At 48.0% G+C, this 12,162-nt stretch overlaps 1 protein-coding gene across 1 annotated transcript; it reads right to left on the bottom strand.

Moving 5' to 3' along the window:
- Nucleotides 1-7,789: 7,789 nt before the first annotated feature.
- On the bottom strand, nucleotides 7,790-11,586 carry LOC103241642 (putative ribosomal protein eL39-like 5). The gene has a single exon (XM_008009074.3). It carries the CDS (start codon nucleotides 9,176-9,178, stop codon nucleotides 9,023-9,025), a length of 156 nt encoding a protein of 51 aa, XP_008007265.1. The 5' UTR covers nucleotides 9,179-11,586; the 3' UTR covers nucleotides 7,790-9,022.
- Between the last annotated feature and the right edge of the window lie 576 nt (nucleotides 11,587-12,162).

Below are 12,162 nucleotides of genomic sequence, written 5' to 3'. Positions count from 1 at the left end.
CATAGTGTCAGGATGCAATGATGAATAGAGATAGTGCATTCACAGTCCCTGTCCACATCCTCATGAAGTTTATCGGCTCCCAGGAGGGGGCACAGGCATCTAGCAAATAATTACACACATACCTTTTTGATTTTTTTCAATTTTGAGATCATTTCAGACTTACAGAGGAGATGCAGAAATGATACAGAGAGCTTCCACATACCCTTCACCTAGCTTCCCCAGAGATTAACATCTTACATAACTATACAGTACGACCATTATGAAAACTAAGAAATTAATATTGGCATAATGCCATTCAGTACAGACTTTCTTTTCTACTTTTTTTTTTTTCCTGTTCTGGGATCTGATCCTGTGTCTCACTTTGAATCTGGTTGTCATGTTTCCTTAATCTCCTCCAATCTGTGTCAGTTCCTCAGTCTTTCCTTGTCTTTCATGACCTTAAGGCTTTTCTGAGTACTGGGCCGTTGTTTTGTAGAATGCCCCTCAGTTTGGGTTTGTCTGAGGCTTTCTCATGATTAGACTGCGGTTGTGCCTTATTGGGACAGATACCACAGAAGTGACGTGCTTTTCTCAGTGCATCCTATCAAGGGGTGCAGGATGTCAACACAACTTATTACTGGTGATGTTAACCTTGGTCACTTGGTTAAAGTGAAATCTGCTAGGTTTCTTCACTCTCAAGTTACTATTTTCCCCTTTGTAATTAATGAAAATTTGTTTTGGGGAAAATATTTTGAGACTATGTAAATATCATATTTCTTAAACTTTCACCCACTGAGTTTAATATCCAAGGGTGGATCTTGCCTTCAGGGGCATCTGGTATTCTAATGGTGACTTTGTATTTCTTTCTGTATTCACTGAGTGGACTTCTTCTGTAATGGAGAGCTGTCACAGACACTTCTTTAGTGAGCGTAGTGAAGAGTTTTACAAGGATGCAAGAAGAACCCGAAACAGGATGACCCAACTCACTATGTGGTAGTTGGGGAAATTTTCCCTGAAGAGTTGACATTAATGCTATTTTTTGAAGAATCAAAATGACTTATCAGGGCACAGGGTTGGGGGTGAAGAGGAGAATGTTCCAGCCTCAGGGAAGAATGTGCACAAGATCTCTACCCATAGCTGATAGATACTGACATGAAACTGCATGAGAGACTGGGTGGGTAGAAACCTTGGCCACCTGGAGGGACTTCCTCATCTGAAGGACGCAGCTGCTTCTTGCTGCAGCCAGAGTCATGTCAAGTGGAAATGAGGGTCTAGTGTTGCCAGAGTTTTTGGTGTTGAAGAGAAGCTGGACATCTGGATTTTTTCCCATAAAACTTCTCCATCTTTTTAATGTTCGCAAACAATCCCCTTCTTCTTCACAGCCAAACAAAACCTGTGAGCTAATTTTTTTTTTTTTTACCTCTGCATGGCTGAACCACAATTTATTTATTTGTCTCCTGGGGCTGGACCTTGAAGTTATTTTCAGTGGTTCCTTGTTATAAACAATTCTGTAATGAACATCCTTGGACAGACAGCTTCAACACCTTCTCTAGCTATGAAAGTTTGCACCAGACAGCCACTTGTGGCCTCACAACCACCAGACCCTGTGGCCTCTTCAGGCCCCATTCACCTTCCCCCTTCCTCCCCTACAGGCCTTCACATCCCATTGGTGCCCCAGTTCTCCTACTTTTCTGACTGTTCTTTTTTTTTTTTTTTTTGAGACAGAGTCTCACTCTATTGCCCAGGCTGGAGTGCAGTGGCCGGATCTCAGCTCACTGCAAGCTCCGCCTCCCGGGTTCACGCCATTCTCCTGCCTCAGCCTCCCAAGTAGCTGGGACTACAGGTACCCGCCACCATGCCCGGCTAGCCCTTTGCATTTTGTTTTTTTAGTAGAGATGGGGTTTCACCGTGTTAGCCAGGATGGTCTCGATCTCCTGACCTCGTGATCCGCCTGTCTCGGCCTCCCAAAGTGCTGGGATTACAGGCTTGAGCCACTGCACCCGGCCTTCTAACTGTTCTTTTCAATTTTCTTCAATGTCTTAGTCAGCTCCACCTATGGCTGCAATGGAATCCATATCATTAGTAAGGAGTCTATGAGGTGATCTGGGCTGTGGTCCCACAGAAGCTCACCTGGGCTGAGAGCACAGCTGGTTGGTCTTGGGGGCATTTCAAGCCAAAATCCTGGCCTGGCTGGCTCTGCTGCTCTGCTTCCTGGAAGGGAAGGGCCTGAGGCTGGCTCAGCAAGCACACTGGTTGCTAAAAGACCAGCAAATACATTCTTGGTATATTCTGCCTTGCTCTTATAAGGCAGGTATGGAGGAGATGAGGAGCTAGAAGTCTGGTGCCAGAATCCAGAGAGGAGTTCCCACCACACAGGAGAGAAGAACCAGGGATTCTCTTAGAGCTGGCAGGCAGGGCACCCAGCTCTCTGGCTGTGCCCAGCTTTCTTCCTATGGTGCCCTCTTGTGCCATGGCCTTTGTGTTGTGACTGGACTGTCCTTACTGTGGGCATCAACAGCCAGCCTGAAATGTGGTAGGGAGACAGAGGGTGAGAGGGAGGGCAACTTCCCTTGCCCTCAGGGCTTTTATTCAGGGAGAAAGAAAAGCTTTCTTTCCTCTTTGTCTTGAAGCACCCCTCATCTGTGCCCAGGTAGCAGGTGAGGGTGGTGCCCAGCCAGCTGCTCCTGGGGAGCACCTTGTGCTCTTTGGGTCTTGGATTGACTCAAGTGGTACCTACTGGAAGAGACTGCCAGATTTTTGAAGTTATGAATAAAATGAAGCTACAAGAGAGTCTGGCTGTCAGTGGACTTCCTTCTAAAATAATTGTAAAAATAATAAAAGCATAAAACAATAATAAAAGTTAGCATAAAACAAATGTACTGAACACTTAGTCTATGTTGGGCATCATGCTAAGGGTCTTCATTCATTATCTCATTTAATCCTCATGCCAGCCCCCAGAGTTTAGATTAATAGCTGTGATCTCAGGATGAGCTTAAGAAACCTGCTTAGAAGTTGTATTAGGATCATACCTGTCAACAGGGACAAGCTTGACTGCCACAGGGTCCACAGATCCCCAGACCACAGCAGACGAGACCCTGCTTTCCACAACATACTCTACTTTCCACAACATACCCACTCATCTGTCTTATGTTTGCTCACAGCAATCCTAGATCATATGTCACCACCTGAGACCTTGGCATGTTTCCTTAGGCTGGGGGGACCTGCATGTGGAGAGAGGGCCCCAAGTCCCCATAAGCTTCCACTTCTCAGTCTGGAACCTAAAGTGAGACACCCTTGACTGTAGTGGAGCAATCCACCCAATGCCCCCCCACTCAGAAAGGGCTTCATTCTGAGTTTGGGTTTTTTATAACCTCCCTTGATTCTACAGTTTATGTGGATTATGCACACTTAAACATTTGTGATAATATGATGGTCACTATTCCTAGTGTGAACTCTTTGGAGGCCCGTGAGATCCTGTGTTTTATAGATTGACTTTTTCATTCATTTGTTGAGGTTCACTGAGCACTCTCTGTGCCTGGCATTGCTAGAGGGAATGGGGACAATGTGGTGAGCAGGGGCAGATGTGGCCTGCTTTCCTGGATCACATTCTTGTGGGAAAAATACTCAATGAAATAGTAACATATATGAAAGAGTATACCCTATGACTCAATGATGTTTATCCCAGGAATGCAAGGTTGGTTTAACATCTGGACATCAATATAATATACTGTATTAATAGAATTAATGACTAAACCACATGATAATTTCAATAGATGCCAAAAAAGCATTTAAAAACATTTAACACTCTTTCAGGATGGAAACATTCAACAAACCAGGAATAGAAAGGAATTTCCTCAGTCTGATAAAGGGCAACTATTTTCTTTTTGTTTTAAAAACACCACAGCTTAACGTTGTATTTAATGGTGAAAAATTGAATGCTTTACCCCTAAGATCAGGAACAAGGCAAGGATATTTGTTCCCACCAATTCTTTTTTTTTTTTTTTTTGAGACGGAGTGTCACTTTGTTGCCCAGCCTGGAGTGCAGTGGCCGGATCTCGGCTCACTGCAAGTTCTGCCTCCCGGGTTTACGTCATTCTCCTGCCTCAGCCTCCCGAGTAGCTGGGACTACAGGCACCCGCTACATCGCCCGGCTAGTTTTTTTGTATTTTTTAGTAGAGATGGGGTTTCACCGTGTTAGCCAGGATGGTCTCGATCTCCTGACCTCGTGATCTGCCCGCCTGGGCCTCCCAAAGTGCTGGGATTACAGGCTTGAGCCACTGTGCCCGACCTCTTCCCACCAATTCTATTCAACATTGTACTGAAGCTTGTGGCTAGAGTACTTAGGCAAGAAAATGAAATAAAAAGCATCAAGATTAGAAAGAAAGAACTTAAACTATCTCTATTTGTAGATGCCATAATCTTGCAGTATATAGAAACCTAAGGAATCCACTAAAAAACTATTAAGACTAATAAACAAGTTCAGCAAGGTGACAAAATATGAGATCAATATGCAAAAATGAATTTTATTTCATGTACTGGAAATAAAATATGAGAAAATGAAATCCAGAAAACAATTACATTTATAGTAGTAGTACTAAGAATAAGATATTTAAGAATAAATTAACAAAAGAAGTATAAGAGTTATACATTTTTCCCACTACATTCTAGTGGCAACAGTTGAGAAAATGGAGGGACATCAGCCTGGCCAGGCCACATCGTCAGGGAGGTACAGGCACACCCAGCAAGAATTCTCTGCCACAGCCTTGGGAATTCATGCCAGTTTGCAGCTGCTCTGCCTGACTTCAGTGCCCTTTTGCCCCATTTAGGTAGGTGGCCTTGGCTGTGATCACAGCCCTGCAATTAATGTCTCTATTTCAAGTTATGTAGGTGATGGGAACTCAGTGGTACAAAGTCCAGAATGGCCTCTTATTTTGAGAAACTTTCCAGGGATCGTGGCCTCTTCAGGCCTTATATACAGGCTGCACCTTGGAATGTTGGTTATCTACTACTTCCTGTTGCTGGCAAAAATGCAAGGTTTAAAAAATAAGTCTATTATTTTAGGACAGTTTTAGATTTGCAGAATCATTATGAAGACAGTATAAATAGTTTCTGTATACCCTGCACCCAGTTTCCTCTATTATTAACACTTTTACATTAGTAAAGTACTTGTAACACAATTAATTGTACATGTATCACAGCTAATTGTCATTAACTAAAGTTCATGTTTTTTTTTTCTGTTCCAGGATCACATCTAGGATACCACTGTACCTTTAGTTACCATGTCTCCTTAGGTGTCTCTTGCTTTTGACAGTTTAAAATGCAAGTTTTAGCTTCAACATGATGGTGTTGAGAAAGTCTGAGATCTGCAGTCAGATAAGCCCTGACTCATATCCCAGCTCTGCCCTTATTAGCTGAGGACCTAGAGTAATTTATTTAAGCCCTCTGAGCCTCAGTCTCCTCATCTGTAAAATGGAGGCAATAAAATCTAACTTGCAGGGCTGTATCTTGCAAGATAATACATGAAAAACACCCAGCACAGTGCCTAACACGCTGGTGTGCTAAAAAAATAACACTGTTCATAATGTGTCCCCTGCCTCACCCATCCTTCCCAGCACTACAATCCCTCCTAAGCCACTGCCCTCTTCTCCTAGTCTTTGCTGTGCTGAGCAAGAGCCCTGGCCGCTGACACACACTCCACAGCTCTGGTGCTGCATAGATCCAACCTAACTCACTGGCATGGGAAAGCAACACCTACTAACACTGGCTGTCTCACAACAGCTGGATTTTCCTAAGTCTTTTCCAGTCAACTTTAGGTCCCAGCATGTGAGCCAGTGCTCCTTGTCATGGTGACCTACTTGTCAGGAACGCGCAAGGCTGTTGGCTCCTGACCTTGAGTCAGTACCCAGAAGCTTTGAGTGTACTCCTACCTAGACCTGATCCCCACCCTGGTCTTGCCCTTCTGACGGGCCTGGTGGTGAGGGAACAAGCCTGCTGCCTGCTCCTTCAGGGCTATATTGGTGGGGCCACCAGGACACATGAGTGAATTTTGTCCCATTCACCTGTTTGCCATTGACTGCAGATACTGGGTGTTTGCTCAGAATAGAAACTCTCCTGTAGGAAGAGTGAGTCCATGTTCAGGCGACACATGAGTGCCTGCCTGAGGGGTGTATGTTGGGCATGGGTGTGCATTCAAGCCTTCAAAAATGTGTATGTGTGTGCACGTGTGTGTATAAGTGCGCATGCCCATATTGTGTACCTGGAGGCTTATGCTGGGTTTTTGTGGCAGGTGTGCATGTGGACAAGCCCATGAGTGTATGTCATGCTTGTGTGTTTGGTGTGAAAGTGTTTGTATGTATGTGGTGTGCATGAGCAGATGTGGAAGTGCTTTCAACGGAGGAAAGAATCTTCATCCTGCCACGTCTCCTGTGCCATATAACCTGGGCTCAGATGCAGAAGCAAGTCAGATGGATGGAACCTTCTTCACAGTCATGGCCCTGTGCCTATAGATGCAGAAGCAGGACTCAGACCAGCTCCTGGGTTAAAGCACCTCTTGTGTTCAAAGCTGGAGGTAGATGCGCTGAGCACAGCAAACAATGCCATTTTATTAAAAGAACAGCCTGTGTTGTGAGTGACCCACATATCAGGTGTTGAGAGCTGGTTTGTAAAGAAAGAAAGTTCTGAAAGGAGAGGGGAGACCGGGTAGAATGTAACTGTAGCCCCACTCAGGATGCTGGTGGGCCTGGGGTGATTTGGGGGGCCTTTCCTTCACATGTGTCCCTCCTACAATGCTCCTTTGCTTCCTGCCCCTGCCCCTCACTCCTCAGGGGGCTTCAACCAGTCGAGGTTCAACTTTCCTTTTATTAAAACTTCTATCTGGAATGCGTCTTTCTCAGTTACACACATGACTCACTCCCTTACCTCCTTCAAATATTTGCTCAAATGTCACCTTCTTAATAACTCCTCTTTAAAACTGCAACTCTCCCAAAGCCCTACTACCTTGCTTCAAACTTCTCATCCCTCTCGTCCTTCCCTGCTTTCCCCCAAAGCTCTTGTCACCTTGGCACACAGTGTGGACCAGCACTGCAAGAGGATACACATACAGAAATTGAGGGGATGCATTTGGAAGCTTCTATGCCATAACATCTCTAGCTATAGGATCTCTAAATTTGACATTGCTCAGAAATTCAAATGCAGATGGAAAAAAAAATCAACTGGTTTTTCACCAGAGAGAGTTTAAGAATTATTGTTCTCCCATACTCTGTAAAGTTTAGTTTCCTGTTCGTCTTCCCCCACCCCACTCCTGCTAGAATGAAGTTCCATGGGGCAGGGATTTTGTCTGCTTTATTCCCCACTGACTCCCCCCAGTATATAGAATGGATGTGGCACATGCTGGGTCCTTAACGGCTATTAGTTGAGTGAGCACATGTGCAAGGGAAGGTCTGAGAGGTGAATATCTTTCACTGGACATGGGATGGGATGGCAGCAAAAGTTCAACCACAGGCCCCTGAACTGACCACACTGTTCCCAGGACCAGGCCTTGATGGTCCAGCTGGGGGGCTGCAGGAAAGAGGCGCAGGTCTGGAGCACAGGCCTTTGAAAATGCTGCTCCAAGTAGAGGTACAATGACAGGTGTGAGGGCCAGAGTCTTTCTTGTGGCACAGGACAGGTCCTCCTTTCCCATGAACTTGGGAACAGAAGGGGCAGGGACTGGGAGACAAACGCTTCCACTCCCCAGAAGGCATCACCAACCTCTCCCCCTCCCTTTATTGTGGTGCTCTGGCTTCCAGGGAGGAAGGGGAGGGAGGTTGGCACCTGGCGATGGCATGGAGGCTCTCAGAAAGCCTTTCCCTGGACCTTGCCTGGCTCAGATCTTTATGGCCTTGATCGACAACCCCTGTGAGTTATTCTAGGGACCCTAACACTACAAGGCATGGCTGGGAACTGCTGCCCTGATAACAAGTGTTCCACCCCACCCTACCCTTGCCGCTGCCCCTGCCCCTATCCTTTCCCAGAGGGAGCCCAGGGCTGTCAGGGCCAGGCAGGAGAAGCTCCAGGCAGGTGCGGCCCTCCTAGGGGTGGAGAGAGCTCTGATTCCGCCTGCCGTTCCCATGACTGGGGCTGGCTACTGCCCACGTGGCAGTCAGCGCCTGGGCCTGACTCAGGGACCAGCCATCTGGCAGGGCCAGTTCTGGGCTCACACACCCACCTCCACCTCCACCTCCACCTGCTCATCCACTCCGCTCCCCAAGCCCTCGGGCACAGCTTCTCCTTCTCTGACCTGAAGACTCCACCCACAGAGTCCCTTTTACCTTCTCCCACCTCTCCCATTTTCAGTGAATGGCGAAGGGGCATGGGTGCCTGGCCAAGGAGGAAGGGCTTGAGACCTTTGGTCAGAATATCCTACAGGGCTACTGTTCAAGCAGGGCCACCTGTGACACCAGCGCAAGGACAAGAGTAAACACCTGTATCATTGAAAAGCTCGGTTATGTCTTTTTACCTGTGGCTCCTTCTCACCCAAGAGGGGTGCGACATTAAGACATGAGTCTTAATGTCTGCTAGCAAGAGCTCCTCCATCCTGCACGCCCCAGCTCTCCTCCCCATCATGGTCCTGTGGGAGCAGAAAGGAAGCTGCAGAGGGGCAACTGCCAGGAGGAAGTGATGTTCAAGCTGGAGGAGAAAAGAGATGAGAAAGGCATTGCGAGGAAAAGGACTGGGATGTGCAAAGGCCTGCAGTTCAAAGAGGCCACAGTGCACTTGGAGCCACTCCTGTGCGGTTTATATGGCTGGGCGTGCACAGGAGGCTGGTGAAATCCCGAGCCCCTGGGAAGGAGGCCTATTTTTCTTTTTTGAAATGAAAGGTCTCACGTATTTATTACAGAACCCAGTCAACCAGCAGGTTCCTAACAGATTCAGAGAGAAAAAGCATACTCCCAAAAAAACACATCCAACTGTCCAGACAGTGGTGACATTTTCAGCTTGACATGGTAACACGATTGTGATCTTCGGACAGCATAAATACGTGTGCCATCTCGTGTGCAATTCCTTACAGACCCAGCTTGGTTCTTCCCCAATGTCTCCTTTTGGAGCTGTACCTGATTTTATTACCAGTTTTCATCCGAATCCACTGGGGAATGGGACGATTTTGCTTTTGTTTCTTGGCCAGGAATTGCTTAATCTTGAAAGTCTTGTGAGAAGACATGGCGAGAGGCAGAGCCAAACACACACTACGATGGTGGAGAAAGAAAGAGAGAGGGGCCTTTTTTCTTTTTAAGTTAAAAAGGGTTATTGTAATTTTCAAGGCAAACCTAGCTGTGGTTTTTGTAGTTAGTCACTCTATGGTTGAGATTTTGGTATTTTTGCCATAATGCAACATGCTCTGAAGATTTCCATAGTACACTGTGTTGAGCAAGCAAAGGCTTCGGAAGAGACACTGGGCAGGGCTCTTTTCAAGGCTCCTGAAGCTTGAAAAGAAGGCCAACCTGATGCAAGAAGAGACAAACCTGTGCAGGGAAATAACCAAATTATTGCCCAACACATCTGGAATGTGCCCCCAGGTAGGAGCCTTTGGACTTGCAAGAGGCATTTATCTCAGGACAGATCATGACACCGGGCTGGCTCAGATTCAAAAGCTGACAGGCCCACAGACTAGAGTAGAATGTGTCCCTGTTGCAATCAAGTGCAAGTGGCATGGCTCTCCAGGGCACTCCGAGAGCCAACTGTCAGATATGCCCCACTCCCACTCCCGCTGGGGGCTGGAGGTTTGGCTGGTGGGTGAGAGCAGGGTGCACATGAAAGTCTATTACAGTTTGGTCCTCAGCGAACTGGTCAGTCCTTTCGTCCAGGCTCTGCGGTGATACCCCCTTCATTCGCCTGGACCCCAGGCTCCCTTTATGGGTACCTCTGCCCTACAGAAGGGGCTGTTTTTAGTGGACATCCAGAACCAGCCACTTCATCTGCAGAAGAAAAACCAACTTCATTGACTTCCAGATCCAAGCCTCACGTGGGAGAGACAAGGATGAACCGAAGTCCTGGGAACTTCCCAGAGCTCCATTCCCATCAGGGAAACACAATGCCCAATGCCCAGGCAGGCAAAGATTTACTGTGAAGCTAACGATCCTTGTAGCTCGGGTGCTCACTTGAACAGGCCCTTTCCAAAACTCTAGACCTAATTTTGTATTCACCATTTTGCATTCTTTTTCTTAAAGAAGGTCCTTTAAATTATACAAGCTTCAGACCTCACAAAATTGGACCCACCCCTGCCAATGCTCCTTGACTCTGGAAAACCTTAGCAGACATGGGCGCCTCAGGGCTCACGGGCCTCCTTTCCAAACCTCAGGACCTCCACCCTGGCAGCCTAGGGAATGAGATGTGGGAGGCTCCAGCTCAGAGCAGATAGTGTTCTGGCTGCAGCCCAGCAGAGGTGCTCTGGGGCTGCTGGGCCCAGGATGGGTGAAAGGGGACTGTCTGCAATAGAAAGTTCAAAGTGTCAGCCTAGGAAAGAGGAGCCGACAAGTGTGAAGGCAGCAGATCCAATAACACTTCTAATTGTGTCCATATGGCCCACTGGTGGCGCATTTGGTGATGACCTGTGGTTGACCACTGGCTTAAAGTAGATGCTGTGATACAAAACACCACTGAATGGTGCACTTCAAAAGGGTGAATTTTATGGTATGTGAATTCTATCTTGTTTGGAAAAATAAAAAGATGCTGAGCGTTCAATTGCTGTGGCACTTCTCCCAAGTGTTAGATCCAGGCATGGCACGTCCAGGAATGCACTGCTGGTTGTGGGGGTTTCTGGACCACCTCCAGAGGGGTCAGTCACTCCCAGCAAGGCCTGCTCAGGGACGACTTCATCCTGGCCAGCCCCTTACTTGTGCTAGGAGATGGCAGAGTGGTACCGCAAGCTTTCCTGTTTAGCTGGAGTTCTTCAGGGGCTGTAAAGTGGCTTTGGCTATCTCTGGGTGACTGGGCCCCATTTTTCTGCCCTTGTCTTGGCATATTTTCACCAAGCTTGCTGAGTTTGGCACATACTTATGCCAGGGGAAGAGTTAACAATTAACCAGGAGGCGAGAGAAGTGAGAGAGGCTGGGGCAGCCACTCATAGGCTGCCCTCCTGCCCTTGGAGCCATGGGCTGCCCCCGAGCCACATCCCCAGCTCTGTTGGTGGAGGCACTGGGTGGAGGCAGGGCAGGCAGGTTAGGGCTGCCCCTCAAAGAGGAACTTGGGCTCCAAAGGGCCCCGCTGAGCCACCTGGGTTCCGGCCCAGGCTCCACCCCTTCACAGATGTTAGACACAGAGGGCAAACACCTACCCCCACAGGGCCTCACCATCCCTGCCACAGCCTGCAGCTTCACTAGTTCTGGAACTTCATTAGACTGCATTTCACAGGGCACCGAGCAGCTCACTCATCCCCTTTCCTGAGAGGAAATGTCACTCAGATGCACTGGTGACCATGTGGCTGGAGAGCACCCATGCCCTGCAGGGACACTAGCCAGAAGATATCGGTGCCCCTCACACCTGTCTCTGGGACACATGGTGAGGCACGCATGTGCACACATGCACACAAATGCACATGCACGTACATGTGCTGGGTACACTGGGACTGATTTCCTATTCTCCTTGGTCTGTGCCAAGGAAACATTAATGTGACTTTCCACAGACTGGATCTCACAGAAGGTGCAAATGCTTTGGAAGCCCCTGGCCAAAAGTACTGGGGTGAGATGGCACTGTTGTCAGGGCTTATTGTTCACAGGTCTGAGTTGCCAAGCTGTCCTTTGGAACTCCCTGCCACAGGCACTGACATTTTGTTTTGGACAGCAAGTCTCAGAAGATGTAGCCATGGGCTGGTGTGGCCCAGGGAAGAGCAGTGGTGGGAGGGTGAGGAGCCCTATTGTTCAGGCTGCCTCCCCGGACCAGGCCTGCATCTCAGGTGAGTAACCTGACTCCAGTTCAGGCCTCAATGGGAGGAAGGCCGGCATAGATGCTGCCTCAGTGGCAGGAGGCAGGCTGGAGGGTTGGGTGGAGGTGTGGCCATGGGGTGGGTCTGATGCCTCTGCATGGAGAGCTCCTCATCCAGTGGGGCCTATCACCATCTGCAAAGTTGCTGGAAAAGTTTTTGGATGTTTCCAATTCTTCCACCTGCTTGTCTCCATACTTGTGGCTGGTAGGCTGGCTCCGGAAGAC

Source organism: Chlorocebus sabaeus, chromosome 15, assembly GCF_047675955.1.
Source record: "Chlorocebus sabaeus isolate Y175 chromosome 15, mChlSab1.0.hap1, whole genome shotgun sequence".
Taxonomy (NCBI): domain Eukaryota; kingdom Metazoa; phylum Chordata; class Mammalia; order Primates; family Cercopithecidae; genus Chlorocebus; species Chlorocebus sabaeus.
Note: the sequence above shows the minus strand (reverse complement) of the source record. Positions and strands in the feature narration are given on the sequence as shown.